The sequence below is a fragment of the Hypomesus transpacificus genome, chromosome 22 (assembly GCF_021917145.1).
Source record: "Hypomesus transpacificus isolate Combined female chromosome 22, fHypTra1, whole genome shotgun sequence".
NCBI classification, from domain to species: Eukaryota; Metazoa; Chordata; class Actinopteri; order Osmeriformes; family Osmeridae; genus Hypomesus; species Hypomesus transpacificus.
In genome coordinates this window covers 14,841,942-14,861,017 of record NC_061081.1, presented here as the reverse complement: position 1 = coordinate 14,861,017, position 19,076 = coordinate 14,841,942, and the positions used below count along the sequence as shown (strand labels likewise).

At 48.4% G+C, this 19,076-nt stretch overlaps 1 protein-coding gene across 1 annotated transcript in view; it reads left to right on the top strand.

Moving 5' to 3' along the window:
• The window catches only part of tet2 (tet methylcytosine dioxygenase 2), a 43,635-nt gene extending 24,733 nt beyond the window's left edge, over window positions 1-18,902 (top strand). Inside the window, exons 2-10 of the mRNA XM_047045499.1 lie at window positions 4,473-7,856; window positions 8,327-8,417; window positions 8,835-8,928; window positions 9,218-9,426; window positions 12,286-12,436; window positions 12,716-12,805; window positions 13,281-13,418; window positions 13,737-14,100; window positions 14,414-18,902. Of these exons, the coding sequence (XP_046901455.1) occupies window positions 4,517-7,856; window positions 8,327-8,417; window positions 8,835-8,928; window positions 9,218-9,426; window positions 12,286-12,436; window positions 12,716-12,805; window positions 13,281-13,418; window positions 13,737-14,100; window positions 14,414-15,837 (5,901 nt within the window). The 5' untranslated portion in view covers window positions 4,473-4,516 and the 3' untranslated portion in view covers window positions 15,838-18,902. The remainder of the gene's footprint in view (window positions 1-4,472; window positions 7,857-8,326; window positions 8,418-8,834; window positions 8,929-9,217; window positions 9,427-12,285; window positions 12,437-12,715; window positions 12,806-13,280; window positions 13,419-13,736; window positions 14,101-14,413) is intronic.
• The last annotated feature ends 174 nt before the right edge of the window (window positions 18,903-19,076 follow it).

The window sequence follows — 19,076 nt, the reverse complement described above, 5'->3', positions numbered from 1 at the left end:
GGAGGGGGGTGTGGGGATGGGGGTGGGCGATGTGGGGGGTGTGGTGGGTTAGGGGGGTGTGGGGAGGGGGGAGACAGTTGACTCTTGTGTATCTTAAGGCTGTCAGTGACTGTCATGGGAGTAGCATTATTGAGTTAAATAGATTGATAAGCGTCGGTATATTTAAAGATAGACCTCATCGGTCCCATGCCACACAAACACACACACACATCATCTCCCAGCTGCTTGACTGACACCAGACCACCTGATGTCTCCTCATGTCCCAGTCTCTCATAAATCTCCATCCACAACGACAACACTCATTGTGGCCCTAATGGCTCTGTCGACAACCATTACGCACCCGACCTGTCAAAAAACCCCGCTCTCCATCCTCCTCTCTGCGTCTCGATCCATCTCCGATTTCTCTTTCTATCTCTCTCTATCTCTCTCTATCTCTCTCTATCTCTCTCTCTCTTTCCAAAACAACCCCCCATTCTCTCCATCATGCCCACTCTTTCTTTCCCTCCTCTCAGCCCTCCCTCCTTCCCTCCCTCCCTCCCTCCTTCCCCCCCTCCCTCCCTCCCCCTCTCCCAGGTCTTGAGGTGTATCTGGGTGGGAGTGGGTCATAATTGTGATGGATTACGTTGAGGCAGAGGCCTGTTTCGCTCTGCTGTAATTGTTTTGCAGATGCCGCGGATGTGACATGCATTAATTACACTGGCTGGCAGACAGGAATCAATGCCAGGGTTGCAATCTATATTTCCTGCCCAGCAAGGGGGATGGATAGAGGGATGGGGAGTGATTACTCCTCGTTTTGTGAGATCTTTCCATCTCTCTGTCTGTTTTGCCTCACCTCCTTTGGCCTCCACACCCCTCTCTTCCTGTCTCTCTCTTTCTCTCACAGTTTTCATTTCTCAATATCATATAATAACACGCTGCGTGTGTAAGTCGTATCCGACAGGCACTGTCCTTTGTAAAGAAAGCACACGCACACACGCACACACGCACAAGCTGTTACACCCACCATCTAAAAGTCAACATGGGGAGACTGTGCCATCTCGGACAAAACAGTCACTGTGTAATCTGTAGAGAAGCGGCCAGCATAGTCCCACCTCACCAAGCAACAGTAAACATCCAGAAGAGAAGAATTGAGGCCGGGTGGGTGTTTCTGTGGTGGAGGTCGACGTGATAATGAGATTCATAATACGATACCGCAGTATCAGGTCTCTCAGTTCACATTTCCACCTCTGAGTGTCACCGGTCTAGATATCCCTCTGTCACTGCCAGGTCCCGCATGATACGAGTCATGCAGAGTCAAAGGCAAACGCCTTTCTAACTGAACCAGCAGGCAAAGAAGCAGAGTTCTACTGATTCAGAACTCTAGAATAATTGTGTTTCACCTTCCATTCACTTGCTGATGTTTCTCTATGAATACTGCGTATCTGTTCAGCCTGTTCTGCACCTCTCTGTGTCACCATCTGTGGAGGAGGAGAACCCTCACTGCGCTGCTCCTCACGACGTGTCTTCCATCTCTCTCAGAGGTTTCCTGGGAGTTTGACCTTGTCTTCCTTGAGGGTTTCTGGTTGGTCGAGGGGCAGCTGTAGGGGCCTATGTAAAGCCCTATGCAACATTAAAAAGGGCAACGTAAAAACAAATGGTAGCTTTGGTTGAGGAGAAACATGGAGCAGCACAGCCAGACCCGTAGCTGCCTAACAAACGGCTCAGACTCATACTGCTATTACACTGCATCATGGATTAATTAAGCTGGTTCATCTTTGGTGGCGCCATGGCGACACTCTACAGCCCATAATGATAACCTCTATGGATTTACAACAGCAGTCTGTCTTCGACATAAGAGGAGTCTGAGTGTGTGTGTGTACGGGGGGGGGGGGGGGGGGGGAGGAGGGGGGGGGGTGGGAGGAGGGTGCCTAACAGATGACATTTAGCAGCGTCCCCCACCCTTCCCCCCACCATCTCTCATTTACCATCTTAAACATTCACCTTGCCCCACCTCCCTCCCTCACACACACACACACACACACACACACACACACACACTGGCAGTTCTAGGTCCAGTTTTAAACCAGTGGTACTGTTACAGCGGCTAGTTAAGTTTGACAATGTTTGATCTCCTATAATATCAATCTTAACAGGCATTAAAAGGCAAAATGATAATAATACAAAATATTTCAAACTTGTATTCATTACAGCTACGTTTTTACATTTGCAATTACATTTTTAGCATCAGTTACCTCAACTGTAGTGTATGATGTGGGATGTGGTGGCCTTGGGGAGGGGGGGGGGCACAAGGGGGGCCAAGCTCCCCCAAGGCCCCCCCTATGTCCCACCACCATCTCAACAAGCAACACAAAACACATACTTGCCACGTCCAAATCCATACTGACATTTGGCAGTGTAAAACAAGATGGCCTCCGCCAATTTATTTTTGCAAACCTGTTCCATTTACATTTAGTCATTTAGCAGACGCTCTTATCCAGAGCGACTTACATTAAGTACAGGGACATTCTCCCCGAGGCAAGTAGGGTGAAGTGCCTTGCCCAAGGACACAACGTCATTTGGCATGGCTGGGAATTGAACCAACAACCTTCTGATTAATGGCCCGACACCCTAACCACTCAGCCATCTGTTACTACGAACACATGTACCACACATACAAGACTGTGACTGTTCTGATCGCGAGTCATGCTGTCCAAGCTGAACGAGGTCAGCGTTTAGCCAGCCGGTCCCCAGACAGATACAGGCCTTTGTGAAGCATCTGCCGGAACACAGCCAGAACGTGAGGAACACAGCCAGAACATGAGGAACATAGCCAGAACATAGCCAGAACGTTGGTGATTATGCTGACTAAAACCAAGGATAGCTTCCCCTCTCTCCTCTCCTTTCTCTTCTATTTGTCTCTCTTTCTCTTTTTCTCTCTCACTTCTCTTTTTTTGACAAACAGAGCCGAAGAGAGTTAAGTAAAACAGAGCAGCGTAGAACAGAGCAGAGTAGAACAGAGTAGAGTAGAACCGAGCAGAGTAGAACCGAGCAGAGTAGAACAGAGTAGAGTAGAAGAGAAAAGGGGGGGCGGAGGAGGTGGACATTTTGTGTTGGGGGAAGGGCTAGGAACAGGAAGGGTTAGGAACAGGGAGGGCTAGGAACAGGGAGGGCTAGGAACAGGAAGGGTTAGGAACAGGGAGGGCTAGGAACAGGGAGGGCTAGGAATAGGGGGGGCTAGGAACAGGGAGGGCTAGGAATAGGGAGGGCTAGGACCAGGGAGGGCTAGGAATAGGGAGGGCTAGGAACAGGGAGGGCTAGGAACAGGGAGGGCTAGGAACAGGGAGGGCTAGGAATAGGGAGGGCTAGGAACAGGGAGGGCTAGGAACAGGGAGGGCTAGGAACAGGGAGGGCTAGGAATAGGGAGGGCTAGGAACAGGGAGGGCTAGGAATAGGGGGGGCTAGGAATAGGGGGGGCTAGGAATAGGGAGGGCTAGGAACAGGGAGGGCTAGGAACAGGGAGGGCTAGGAATAGGGGGGGCTAGGAACAGGGAGGGCTAGGAACAGGAAGGGATGCAGAACTGGGATGCCTGATGTGTTTTTGCCTGAGAAAGAATCTGCCAACAGGGACATATTTTAAAAGAGACACAACCTGTAAATTAAGACTGCAAAAAGTTCCTATCAGGGGAAAGTTATACATGCAGGTGTTCTTACTAATTTTAGAGCACTATGAGGAACTGATTACCCTCTCATATTTCAAACTATAAAATGTTTATAAATAACTTGGCAGAGTATTGAATCTCTTTTCCCATTGAAACAGTGATACTATTACAAGTATGTTGAAACCGGCTGGTTCCCATGCTCTGAGATGTGTGGGTGTAGGAGTCTGTGAATGCACAACCTAGTTCCTAACTCTATCCCTCAGTCTCTCACTCACTCTCTCTCTTCCTCACTACCTCACTCCCTATCTCTCTATCGCTTCCCTCTTCTTCTCGCCTTCACCCTCTCCCTCTTTTCCTCACTCCCTATCTCTCTCTTCCTCTCTCCCTCTCTCGCTCCCTCCATCACTCCATCCCCGTCTCTCTCTCTCTCCTTGACTGGCATCCGTACAGAGGGCGAAACAGGAGGTCAAGGGTGAGGGCAATCCAATTCTGTAACAGTCAAGTCCTGCCATCACATTTCTACTCAGAGCCCAACTTTTCCCAAATGATTCCCCTGACCCGTCCTCACCTTTACCCCTCTGGCCCTGAACACAAGCAATCTCAGAGTTCATTATCGCTACCCCCTTCAAATATTCAGCCTCGATGTGAAGTCGGCTCGATTCGTGTGTGAATCATGATCCGTTTAGAGGATGGGGTATCATACATGTGGGTGAAAAACGGATTAAATAAAAGCAAATAATGACAGATGTCTTTTGTGTGCCTTGCCCAGTGTGATTAGGAAATGTGTGTTTTCATATGTTTTACCGTAACCTTCTCTCCCTCTCTAACCTCCAGGACGCACAGAGGCCAGCCCTGTGGATGGACTCAGAGCAGGCCAGATGGAAACAGAACAGGGCAGCCATGAGACGGAAGAAAGTCTGATTCTAGCACAGCTCAGAGCCGCAGCCAACAACCCAGACACTCCGATCGCCACCAAGATCCAAAATGGCTCCCAGTCGCCGGAGGGGCCATCTCCACAGATCAACGGGGAGGGAAACTGGAACCATTACAAAGCCGTAGGGTCCGACGCAGGAATCAACCCAATGAAGAGGCACAGAGACTGCAGCAGCCCTGCCTTGGTACAGGGGCCGTTTGACCAGGGATCCTATATCAACGGGGAGCTCAAGCAAACGCTGGAAGGCCAGTCGTTACTGGGCCGACAGCAGCCCAAGAAACAGCGTCCGGGTGACTCTGAAGTGAATGGAGAAGGGGACATGACTTCATGGGATGAAAAGGGCGTGGTGGGAGATGGAGGCATAGGGGATGACAACGACTTCCCTGAGCTGACCAAACCGGGGCAGTTTGAGACGAAACTGGAGAAGAGAAACTGCAACTTCTCCAACAGGGATATCTTCTCACTCTCCAGGAATAAATCCAAACAGATGCAGATGGCAAACGGTGCTACAGCGCCCCCTACCTCCATGGAGGGTACTCCTGGTGACCTTCTGGAGAAAACTCTCTCTCAGTATTACCCCGAGCAAGTATCCATCGCCCCGCAGAACTCCGGTGGAACGCAACCTGCCGGAAACGATGGTTCTCTAGGTCACCACCTTCCCAGTCAGGCCCGGAGCTCCCCTTCTCTTACCTCAGGATTCCCTCTCTCAGCCCCGATGCCCCCCTCTTCTGAGGCCCAGTCCGGGGTGGCACATGGCGGTGGTAACAGCTACAGCTCTGCCACAACCCCTTACATGGTGAACGGATACTCACATAACAGCTATGGAGGCGGGGAACACCACCACCAACAACAACAACGACAACAGCAGCAGCAGTCGCACCCCCTCCAGGGCACTCCAGGGCAAGACCAGGATCCCTCCGTGGGTCAGATGGGACAGCAGGGGCCTGGAACCGACAACGGACTGCACCAGAACGGCACGCATTGTTATCCAGCCGAGCAGAACTCCAAACAAGAAGCATTTGGCAAACCCAGCCAGGTGGAGTTTAACCAGAACCACCAGGGTTCCTTCCCAGAGCGGCCGAGTGCAGAGGAGGACGTACACGGGTATGGATCGTTCCCCAGTCCGGGAATGCCGAGACTGGGACAGAGGGGTGAGGATCCTGGGTGCGGTGGTCGGCCAAACCACGACCCACAGCGGAGCTTCCAGTACGGCATGCAGCCCCAACAGTCGCAGCATCCATTTGGGGGGAATCCGTGTGGAGGAGACACCCTAACCCCCAAAGGCTCCAGGGGAACCCAGGGCCCTCTGCCCCATTCCCAGCATGGAGGTGCAGATCCTGGGTCGCAGCCGCCTCTTCGCTCTGGCTTATCCAACGGCACAGAGGAGCTAGGCTCTGTTTCTCCTCAGATAGGCTGGATCGACCTCAACTCGTCCCAGCCCCAACCCGGTGGTAAAGAAGGAGGCGGAAGAGGTGGAGGAATAGGAGGTGGAGAAGGAAGAGCAGGAGGCAGCGACCGGGGAGTCCCACAGAACCAGCAACAGTGGAGGGGTTTCCCTGCCCAGCCCCAGCCGGAGAAACACCCAGACCCCCAGGCCCACGGCCAGATGCTGGAGCCAGGCCCAGCCAGGAGCCTCCAGACGCAGGGAGGCTTTGTCAACGGATCCCCTGGCCCTGGATCCTTCCGGCAGCAGGAGGCCCAGACAGCTCCTGGCAGGCACAACACTGCCCCTGAGTGGCCGCCGCACGGCAACTCGAAAGGCCCCCACATGCAGGTTCCCCAGCAGGGCCAACTAGAGGGGCAGTTCCCTCCCCAGGGGTGTAACCAGCCCCCCCAGGGTTGTAACCAGCCTCCCCAGGGGTGTAACCAGCCCTCCCAAGGGTGTAACCAGCCTCCCCAGGGGTGTAACCAGCCCCCCCAGGGGTGTAACCAGCCCCCCCAGGTGGACGGTAGCTTCTGTAGGCCCCCTATTCAGCCTGAGCAGCATTTATGCGAAGGCGACCAAGATCTGGAGGATATACTGTCGCCCAGCTTCATACCCCCACAACAACAACATCCACACCTGCCGCGCCCACTGTCCCACCCGGCCCTGTACGAGAGCCAGCAGCAGATCAGATCCCCCAACTGCCGACCCCAGAGTCAGCCCCAGCCGGGACAACAGCTGCAGTCCAGACCCGGGCAAGCCTTCCCTGAGCTCCCCTCCCGGTCCAGCGTCCCCCCTCTCCACTCCCAGGCCCATCAGCCCGACTCCAACCTCTTCCCTTACAGCAGTGCAGAAGTATCCAGCATGCAGGAGAGCTACAAGTTCAGCAAAGCAACGATGGAGATGCAGCAGCAGTACGTCACCAGTCCTGGTGCCCCCGCCCCCACCCAGCACTCCTACCCCCCCCAGCACCCCCACCGCCAGCCCAACCACATGGACTTCCCCCAGTCGCAACCTCAAGTGCCACAGGGCGCGTTGTGTCAGCAGCAGCAGCAGGTGTACATCAAAACCGAACAACAACATCCAGGTTCCTCTGAGTCGTGCAGCCAATTTCAGCAAGAGAGAGGAGCCAGAGGCCTACCTCCCCCCCTTTGCCACCCCGGGCTTCAGGGAGGGGATCAGCAGCAGAGGCACGCAGCCCTGAGGATGCACCTCCTTCAGAGGCAAGAGCAGCAGCGCCTCGGACACCCTCCTCACCCGGGGGACCTCAAACCAGGCCTGAGGCCGGTAAAGATGGAGAACGGGCCGCGCTTCGAGTTGCCTCCAGGGCCTCTGCACCACCCGCAAGGCCGAGGGGAGATGGGCATGGGTGGCGGTATGGGGGGCGGCATGGGGGGTGGCATGGGGGGCGGCATGGGGGGCGGTATGGTGGGCGGGGTGCAGATCAAGCAGGAGCCCAACGCCCACCCCCCCTTGTCAACCTGCGAGCAGAGCAGCTCCCAGAGGAGTATCCTGGCAACCATGGAACAGACCCTCCGCCAGTACCAGCTGTCGCCTGTCTTCGAGAGGAAGTCGCTCAACATCAAGTCGCCCAATAAGATCAAGGTAGAGTCGTCAGGTGCTGTAACGATACTCTCCACCAACGCTGATCTAGGAGGGGGTGGTGGGGGAGGGGGAGAGGACGCAGGGCCGGCGTTCCCCACCAGTGGGATGAAGAGGCACCCAGACTTCACCCCTAAGAAGGAACCCTTGCTCCAGAGCTTTGTCGACTCCCCTCTAAAACTCCTAGACACACCCATCAAAAACCTTTTGGACACGCCCATTAAGACCCAGTATGATATCCCATCATGCCACTGCGTCGGTGAGTAGCATATCTGGGTCTTTGAATGTTTCGATTGATAATGCAGGACTGGAATGAACATGTCTGTCTACCTACCTCCTCGCAGTAAACAGCCAGTGTGTTTTGGAGGAGTGGTTTTGAAGGAAGGGGGTGGAATATTTAGTTTTGAATCATTTCAAACTGAAGCCAAAATTGCTACCTACCCTAACACACTGAAAAAACTGAGCAACCTGTTCATATTAGAATCATGTAAAAGCAGCGTATGATCAGACTTTGATTGTATTTATTTTCATTCAACTCTTTAACTCTGTCATTCAAAATGAGGTGCACATGGTGCAGAATATATAGCTGCCAGGTTCTGAAGGTTAATAATATATAGCAGAACATCAACGATCAGAAGTTTAATTCTACAGCGTGTTTTCATCAGGAGATTTTGGTATTGAAACTGGGCGGTTGTTCAGTGTTTGAGTTAGTTTTTGTGTTTCCTCTAGATCAAATCAGTGAGAAGGATGAGGGTCCTTATTACACTCACCTAGGGGCTGCTCCTAATGTCAGCACCATCAGAGACATCATGGAGACCAGGTGAGAAATACTGTCACACACATTCTCTCACTCACTAACATAGACCAACACACACACACTCTCTCACTAACATAGACCAACCCACACACACTCTCTCACTCACTAACATAGACCAACACACACACGCACTCACTAACATAGACCAGCCCACACACACTCTCTCACTCACTCACATAGACCAATCCACACACACTCTCTCACTAACATAGACCAGCCCACACACACTCACTCACTAACATAGACCAATCCACACACACTCTCTCACTCACTAACACAGACCAGCCCACACACCCTCTCTCTAGCTCTCTCACCCATCATCCTTCAGCGGTCGATAATGGCAGATCAGCCTATGAATAGATGCATACACAGTCTTTAATCCTGTCATACGAAGGCTCTGACAGCTCTGGTGTGTTTCAGGTCTGGCCTGACTGGTAAGGCCATCAGGATTGAGAAGGTTGTGTACACAGGAAAGGAGGGGAAGAGCACACAGGGGTGTCCCATCGCCAAATGGGTAAGTAACGCACACTACAGTCACTTTAAATCAGGAATACAAACACAATATCCATACAATCAATCAATCGATATATCAAAAGTTATTTATGTCGTGCATTTCATACCAGGAGGCAAAACAATGTGCTTCACAGAGGGGGGGGGGGAGGGGGGGGGAACAGTTCACATACAGAACATACCAGAAGAACAACATACATATTTACATTTGATTGGGGGAAAAGTAGATCCAGTTTGAGGGCCTGTCGCTAATGTCTGTGTGTGTGACTGTGTGACTGTGTGTGGTCTCCTAGGTGATCCGGCGGGGAAGCAAGGAGGAGAAGCTGCTGGTCCTGGTTCGAGAGCGGTCGGGTCACAAGTGTGAAACAGCGTGCATCATCGTGGTTATCCTCATCTGGGATGGAATCTCCACCTCCACGGCAGACAGGCTGTACGGGGAGCTCAGCGACACCCTGCGCAAACACGGAGCCCTCACGCAGCGACGCTGCGCCATCAATGAGGAGTAAGGACGCCCGCGGAGCTATAGAACGCAGATGTATGAACGCAGATCTACAGAACGTAGATCTGTAGAGCGCAGATCTATAGAGCGCAGATCTATCGAGCGCAGATCTACAGAACGTAGATCTACAGAACGCAGATCCACAGAACGTAGATCTACAGAACGCAGATCTACAGAATATAGATCTACAGAACGCAGATCTATAGATCCCTGATCTGTAGAACTCATATCTATAGCAGCGCAATAGCAGCGCACCCACATGATGTGTAATAATGTCCCTAAAATGTTGACATACAGTGCCCTCCAAAAGTATTGGAACAGTGAGGCCAATTCCTTTATTTTTGCTGTAGACTGAAAACATTTGGGCTTGACATCAAACGATGAATGTGAAACCAGAGATCAACGTTTCAGCTTTTATTTCCAGGTATTTACATCAGGATCTGATGCACAAATTAGAAAATATCACCTTTTTGTTCAAACCCACCCATTTGTCACGTGAGCAAAAGTATTGGAACATATGACTGACAGGTGTGTTTTGTTGCCCAGGTGTGTCCTATTACATACATTATTCAATCAATAAATACCACTGAATGTCTACACTCAGGTTCAGATTGGGTAAGATAGGTTTTGTCTATGCAGACTGTATTCAGAGGTGAAAACAACATGAAAACCGGAGCGCTGTCTTTGGGTGAAAAACAAGCAATTGTGAGTCTTAGAGAAGATGGAAAATCAATCAGAGCCATTGCAGAAACATTGGCCATAGCCAGTACAACCATTTGGAATGTCCTGAAGAAGAAGAAAACTACTGGTGTACTAAGTAACAGACGTCGAACAGGTAGACCAAGGAAAACATCAGCAGTTGATGACAGAAACATTGTGAGAGCTGTAAAGAAAGAACCTAAAACAACTGTTAGTGAGATCAGCAACAACCTCCAGATGGCAGGAGTGAAGGTATCACTATCTACTGTTCGCAGAAGACTTCATGAACAAAAGTACAAGGGCTACACCAGAAGATGCAAACCACTCATTAGCAAGAAGAATAGGAAGGCCAGGCTGGAATTTGCCAAAAAGTACAGAGATGAACCTCAAAAATTCTGGGACAAAGTTTTATGGACTGATGAGACAAAGATTAACTTTTACCAAAGTGATGGAAAGGCTAAAGTTTGGAGAAAGAAAGGAACTGCTCATGATCCCAAACACACAAGCTCATCTGTGAAACACGGTGGAGGTAATGTCATGGCTTGGGCTTGCATGGCTTCTTCTAGGACGGGCTCATTAATCTTCATTGAGGATGTAACACATGATGGCAGCAGCAAAATGAACTCGGAAGTCTACAGAAACATTTTGTCTGCCAATTTAAGGAAAGATGCAACCAAACTGATTGGCAGAGCCTTCATCATGCAGCAAGATAACGACCCAAAACACACTGCCAAAACAACAAAGGAGTTCATCAGGGGCAAGAAATGGAAGGTATTAGACTGGCCAAGTCAATCTCCAGACTTAAACCCTATAGAGCATGCATTTTACCTGCTTAAGAGGAGACTGAAGGGAGGAACCCCACAAAACAAACAACAACTGAAAGAGGCTACAGTGAAAGCCTGGGAAAGCATCAAAAAGGAAGAATGCAAAAGTTTGGTGACGTCAATGGGTCACAGACTTGCTGCAGTTATTGAAAGCAAAGGATTTGCAACTAAATATTAAGTCTTATTCACTTAAATATGTTTTAAGTATATCTGTTCCAATACTTTTGCTCACATGACAAATGGGTGGATTCAAACAAAATGTGATATTTTCTTAGTTGTGCATCAGATCCTGATGTAAATACCTGGAAATAAAAGCTGAAACGTTGATCTCTGGTCTCACGTTCATTATTTGATGTCAAGCCCAAATGTTTTCAGTCTACAGCAAAAATAAAGGAATTCGCCTCACTGTTCCAATACTTTTGGAGGGCACTGTATGTAAAACCCCCCTCACACACAAACAATCATGACGTAATCCCAACTGTCACCTAAAAACGATGTTGTATAAACATAAACATAACAGCTATATTCAAGGCGATGGACATTCCGTCTACAGTAAAAGTAAATGTTCCTTTCACTGCAGTGTTTGCCCGCTGAGACAGACAGGTTTATCCACGACTCCAAAGGGTCATCTGAGCCACACGATGACTCACTGGGAAGAGTCGCCTTGTGCCACTCCACTCTTCTTTTTTGGAAGTCACACATAGCTGTTTTAACCTCAAATGTGTACCGCTCGTTTCCATAGGTAGTTATGAATACGGTGAGTATTTACAGCCTGACTGAATTAGAATGGCACTAAAAACAATCGAATAACATTCCTGTAAATGTAAGCAAGTGTACCACCTTTTGTGTGACACATACACCACCTCTCTACAGCTGGAATATAATTAGTCATGAACTTATATTATTACATGCACTATTTATGGAGACATAATACGATTTTTGTAACAGTAGAGATTATACTGTACGCACTGACACAGTTGTATTCAGATAGGGCCATAGGTTTCATGGTATATGTAAAAAGAATCCATTTACCCACTTTGTCATTGAACGTTTCGAAAACGGCAAACTTTAAAAAAACACTTGTTCTTTCTAAAAAGCTGTTCCGCACTCATGTGAAACCTCCATCCTGTATTGAGCCCCTGGTCTCCCTCTCTGGTCTCCCTCTCTGGTCTCTCTCTCTGGCCTCTCTCTCTGGCCTCTCTCTCTGGCCTCTCTCTCTGGCCTCTCTCTCTGGCCTCTCTCTCTGGCCTCCCTCTGGCCTCTCTCTCTGGCCTCTCTCTCTGGCCTCCCTCTGGCCTCCCTCTGGCCTCTCCCTCTGGCCTCTCCCTCTGGCCCCCAGGCGGACGTGTGCGTGTCAGGGTCTGGAGCAGGAGGCCTGTGGAGCCTCCTTTTCCTTCGGCTGCTCTTGGAGCATGTACTACAATGGCTGCAAGTTCGCAAGGAGCAAGATCCCCCGCAAGTTCAAGCTGCTGGGGGACGACCCCAGAGAGGTAACTAACCTCAAACCAGACGCTTGGAGAAATATGTTTCAAAGCGAAGTTTCAGTATAGGATGCTGTGGGATGATACGTTGTAGGAGACAACAACTAGATAGAAATATACTTTATTGATCTGGGGAAAAAGCTAAAACATAAAAACGAACTTCAAACCGGACAGTTGGAGAAATGTGTTTGCTAGTGATGTTTCAGTATAGTTTTTTAGTGGATACGTTGTAGGAGTATGTAGATATGAAGGTGACACCAACCTGACGTGTCTATGTTGGTTCTTTAGGAGGAGAAACTGGAGCAGAACCTACAGAATCTGGCAACCGTGATGGCCCCCACTTACAAAATCCTGGCACCCGATGCGTACGCAAACCAGGTTAGTAGTGTTGGCATGCAAGGGTGCACTGGAATGGTGCACTGTGCTATGACCCATCCATCCTCTCCAATAGCTCATCCTGCCTAGCAACACAGGAATGGCTTCCCCTATTGGTGTGCGTGGGACACTTAACTCAACCTCCCGTGTTAAAATCTAATACTTTTATTGCCACAGCGGGTGAGAGTCTTGGGTGCAGTTCCAAGCAGCATAGCAGGATCATAAATACCCTCAATTCTAAATTACACAACATAATGAACTATACAGACATTCACTATATATTAATACTATACATAGTTGTGTATATATAGTGTATATACTAGGTATATACTAATACTAGTTGTACACTTTAAAAAAAAAAATTATACAAGTTATATTCTATGCTAATAAAATAGTAATACTATACTGTTTTGTGTGCGTGTACACGTGTGTGTGTATTTAAATATAAACCTATGTTGTTGTCCCGTTCTTGTCTCAGGTGGAGCATGAGCAGCGAGCGCCCGACTGCCGTCTGGGTCTGAAGGAGGGACGGCCTTTCTCAGGGGTCACTGCCTGCATGGACTTCTGTGCCCACGCCCATAGGGACCTGCACAACATGCAGGGGGGCAGCACTGTGGTGAGTACACACCTCAAAGGTGCTCTGGCACTATTCGATCCTAGATCATATTTATGCTGAGTTAAGTGAAATTGTACCCATAACTGCTTTCGTACTTTTTAAAAAAGATTTAAAAGAAAGAAATTACGCACATTTTTGAAAACCAAAGATTTCGCTGCATTTGTTGGACCGGAGAAGAGATGCTGCAATGTACCGACACTCACCACGCCTCTGCCGTCTCTCTCTCTCTCTCTCCCCCTCTCCCCCCCCTCTCTCTCTCTCTCTCTCTCTCTCTCACTCTCTCTCACTCTCACTCTCTCACTCTCTCTCTCCCTCCAGGTGTGCACTCTGACCAGGGAGGACAATCGCGAGATCGGCAAGATCCCTGAGGACGAACAGCTGCACGTGCTGCCTCTCTACAAGGCCTCCAACACGGACGAGTTTGGCAGTGAGGAGGCACAGCGTGAGAAGGTGCAGTTAGGAGCCATCCAGGTCCTCAGCTCGTTCCGCCGTCAGATCCGGATGCTCTCGGAGCCGGCCAAGTCCTGCCGGCAGAAGAAGCTGGACGCCAAGAAGGCGGCGGCCAACAAGAACGCCATGATGGACACGCCCAACGCCAAGGCGGAGAAAGCTGCCATCGCACTTCAGGCTAAGATGAAGAGCACTTACGAAAGTAGCACTGCGCAGAATGTCCCAGGGCCAGGTGGGTGGAGAGCCGTCAATCAGACCGTTGATATCCATCGATCACTGGGAAGAACACTATAGCGTCAAGCACGACTTAGTTTGACTACTATGCACACATACTAGTCGTACAGTTCTGCCTAGAAATGTTGGGATCCTTGTCCAGATGGGTGGAGATTCATTAATCACTCAGTATCAATCACTGTAGTATGAGATTGGGTTAGAGCTTCAAACATAGCTTAGTTTGATTACTATTCACACATGGTTTAATACATTTCTGCCAAGAAGCGTTTGGGTGACAGGGGATTCACTTGTTTTTCCTTCCTCCCCCCCAGGTGTGAACCCCAGCTCTGGCCAGCCACCCCACCCTCTGGGCGCCCACCATCAGCAACTCCAGCAACAACAGCACCAGAATGCCCTTCCCCCTTACCCAGGCTCCCCGCACCCAGCCAGCTACCCCCGCTTTCCAGAACACCCCAGCGCCTTTCCAAGCACTTCCAAACCAGGTAGCAAGTACCCACTTCAGCAACAAGCACCAGCAAACCCTTACCCTTCCCCCTTGCATGTTCCAAACTCTCCCTACATGAACGGATCAAATCCAGCAGTCAGCGCTTATCCCGGATCCCTCAACCCCGGGAGCCCTTACACTGGTTACCAGTGCAACGGAGGCATGTCCCTGGACACCTACCACCCTTACTACACTTCGAACCCAAAGCATCTGGACATGTACCGGCAGCAGCGTCCAACGCTGTACCCTGAGCAGCAGTATGCCACGCACCAACGCTACGGGGTGAACTGCCCACCACGTTACGGCGAACCCGGTTTACAGGTCAACGGGTACAGCAACTGTAGCATGCGGCCTGGTGGCGTTCACCCCATGAGTCCGTATCCCTCGTACGGCCCCGCTGGTGCCACCGATCCCCAGTTCCTCGACGCCCTCTCCCGATCTCCCGCGGCCCACCCCGGTCTGGACTACGCCGCAGCTGTGAGCAAAGGCAATCAGTTTGGCGGTTACCCCAACTCGTACCTCGCCCAGAGCCAGCATATGTACCCTCCGGGACAGGACCCATTCCGGATGCAAATCAAGACAGAGATGGGTCTGCCCCCAGGGGCAGTAGGCATGGGGACTCAGGACCTTCCTCCTCAGCTGGGAGGGGACTGTCTGACTCCGACACATCCTGGGTTCGGGCTCCCAAACGGCGGCTTTCAGAGCCCCATGATCAAGCAGGAGCCCGGCACTCCGCAGACCCCCACCACGCCCACCACACCCCAGAAGCCCGAGATGTGGTCCGACAACGAGCACAACTTCCTGGACCCGGACATCGGGGGCGTAGCGGTGGCGCCCAGTCACGGCTCCATCCTCATCGAGTGCGCCAAGCGAGAGTTGCACGCCACAACGCCCCTCAAGAACCCCGACCGCAACCACCCGACGAGGATATCCCTGGTGTTTTACCAGCACAAGAACATGAACGAGGCCAAGCACGGCCTGGCTCTGTGGGAGGCCAAGATGGCGGAGAAGGCGAGGGAGAAGGAGGAAGACGCGGAGAGGAACGGAGGGGAGGGGACGCCAAGCAAGAGCAACAAGAAGGGGGTGAAGCGAGAACACGTGGACACGACGGAGCCGGTTGGAGAACCTCCTTACAAGCGGTTCATCCAGTCCCTGATGCAAGGGTCTCATTCTTTCACCACTAACACCTACGTCAACTCAACCCCCTTCGCATTTACTAAGGTCACGGGGCCGTACAGCAAGTTTGTCTGAAGGACCCAGATGCAGGTGAGTTCACCATCAGCCAGCGTGAGAAGCAGTGAGAACACTCAAGGTGCTATTTTGACATGAAACTGAGACCTCAGGCACCACTGGCCTCACGTTTGGAGGATCAAATCCAAACTTAAAGGCAAGATGCAATGGCAGATGGGTGTGTGTGTGTTTGGGGAGTGGGTGAAGACAGCAAACCTGAGAACTGTTTGATTGATTTGTACCATCTTACATATCAGGTCAGTCATCTCCTGAGAAATCCAGCTTTATGATATAGGTGTGAGCCTTCCCAATAACGAAGTATTTATTTATTCTTTGGGTTTCTGTAACAAGATACACTTTGTCAAAACTCATCTTCTGGTGCTTCTGGTCCGACACAAGGACTGATCTATTTAACTGGACTTTTTGGCTGGCTTTACTTTTCTAACCCAATGTTTTATACAAGAGATCATGACAAAAACAATACTTTGTGGGTGACCACACCCACGGTGCTGAAGTCTAGGGTGTCTTTTTGTTAAATTGCCTTCAAACTCATTGATTAACATGTACAATTTTTAAGTAACGAGCAACATCGCTGGTTGAAATATTTGAACAGGATGACACTGAAAATACTGTATCATTGACTAACTATCATCAGCAAAATTTTCTTTAGTGAAAATTTGTGTTTCCTTAAGCACTTTTGATAAGTTAAAATCGTTGATAACGCCTTCATTACCGGAACACAAAACACACTGCTGCGGTGCAAGCAAGTTACTACTTTCTGAACATTCAAGCCATGACATTGAGCATGGATTTGTTGATCTTCAAAAACTGATATAATGCAAATGAGATTTGTATCAAGTATTTTTTTTCTGGTGCTTCTTATACAGTTTACCAGTCCTTACTGTATTCTTCAGACTGTAAAATCGATCCATTCTCAAAAAGGTGCCGTTTTGAATTGTACTGTTTCAAACCGTCAGGCAACAGGCAAGTTGTCTTGCAATTATTTCAGTTTTCTTTGTAAAAGTTACATGGTTGTTGTTGACCGTTTTGACTTTTTGAACGCAGGTTCACTGAACAAACCTGGATTGTGAATATTAGCCACAAAGTCATGCAACTGTTAAATTGAACATGTTCTCCATCTTGTTACATGATGAAGAATGTGTTCCAGGGTTCAGAGTTAGTTTCACAGTTTCAAAAGGCAGCTGGCTTGCTGTGGGGTCTGGAACAATTGTAATGTAGATGTATGATAAAGAAAAGTTGAGATATGTACAGTAAATTAATTCTTGTCATTTACGCAATTTTACAGTTTCGATTTTAGATTTGCTGTAAAAAAAAAAAGAAAAAAAAGAAAAAAAAAGTTATATTTCATTGGGTTTTGACTTTTTCTTATTTCCCATGGTGCTATACTCAACTTACTAGAAACGTGAAATGTGACTTTGGGGCGGTGAGAAGATGATTAATGAATAATGTACAGCAACTACTTGCCATATACCTCAGAACTAGTTTGGCAGTAGGATAGTTATTTACAACAAAAGGTTACAACTACAATAACAAGTCCTTCAGGCCGCAAGGCTAAGTTCATTGCTTACTTTCGTTATGCTTGCTCTGTTTGAAAGTATTACTTGAACTCGAGCTTTGTTGTGATAGCAAAATCAGGGATATTTTCAACTAATTTCTGTGCACGCATACATCTCCTGTGCTCCAGCTAGTTTCTATCAGGGATTTTTCTCCACTTTTTAAAAATTCCCAATGAATTACTTGTAAATATTACACTTAAAAAAACACAATTACCTTTGGTAGATACAGTAATGATATTGACAACCTGCTTTTTTGTTCTTCTGTTTTAGATTGATGGTAAACTTTTAAGAAGTAATTTGAATTTATGCACTGAAATTGACTAAAGGGAAGTGTTTGGCATTGAAGGTTGACAGAAATGTGTTTGGTCTTGCCAAGAGGCCAGTCCAGGGCAGTTATAACCATAGAAGACGTGTGCCTGTGTATAGTTAATTCTAAATTTATTTATAACCACTAAACAATTGTATTTTGGTTAATTGGTTAGTCCCCACTTCCCTACCCCTTTTCCATTTGATTTAATGTGGTATTTGATGGAATAATTATTATAATTGAGTGAGGACTCCCCCTATTCTGACATCTTTTGTATTCTGAAAGCACTTCTTTTTTTCAGAAAATGTCATGAAACATAACTTTTTATTTAAAATAAGAAAGTAGATTATTGTAAATGTGTTTAAAAGTAAATTATGCCACGTTGTAAATACCATGGTTGTTTGTATTGCAAAAAATACAAGTTTTTTAACACCCTGCTATTGTTATATGTTAAATGGTGTAGGTTTCTTGTAGTTTTGTCAGAATGTACCCACGACCCATTGTCTATCAGCAATCATCATCATAATCATCATCTTGTCCTTTTAATCTAATTTGAGTATTTTCCAAGTTGACAGAATGGTTGAATAACCCCAGTAGGGTTAGTAGAAGCTACTCTGTCAAATACAGGTCTCCCTTCCAGTTAGTTCAATCACTTCAAGAAGACTTTTTTTGTACAGGATTCCATTTTTGTAAAGAAAAGAAAATGAATAATTATTTTTTTTTTTTCTCAATGTTAAATTTCTGTGTACAGAACCCAGCAACAGTAGCAGGTTGTGGTCGTGAAAGGCAATGTTTCCATGACGATATAGCGGGTGAGCATCATAGCCATACTTGAAGACGCTTCAGAGTGAGCCAGCGTTACTTGAATGACTTTCTAAGCTTGACTAACTAACACCCCAAAGCTCCCTGCTCTGTGTTAGCCAGCAGTTTAACATACACACGTTGGTGTTTTACAGTTTTAACAGACACTAAAGGGTTAGGAAATTGTTTTCTGCCTCTCTTTTTTTTGTTTACCGCTTCCCTAATCCCCCCCCCCCCTTCTGAAGATTGGTATGCTCCAAAAAATGGGATAAAGGATGGATATACATACTGTAAGTATTGTAATGTACTGAATGCAGTTTATTTGAAAGCTGTTTATTATATCATTCCTGATATTGCTGAGATGTGGGTGTTTTTAATAAAATTTATATTTATTTAAAGCACTTTACAGTGTCACCTCCCTTTCCTTGTACTGTTTATTGTTTGTCTTCGTATCTTTCCCTCTCAGGTACAGGAAACTGAGAGGAAGCCACCTGCTTGGTGTTTTTAAAGTGAGTATTAAGACTGGGCTCAGTAACCAACCGGATATGAATACTGACATGGGCTCAGTAACCAAC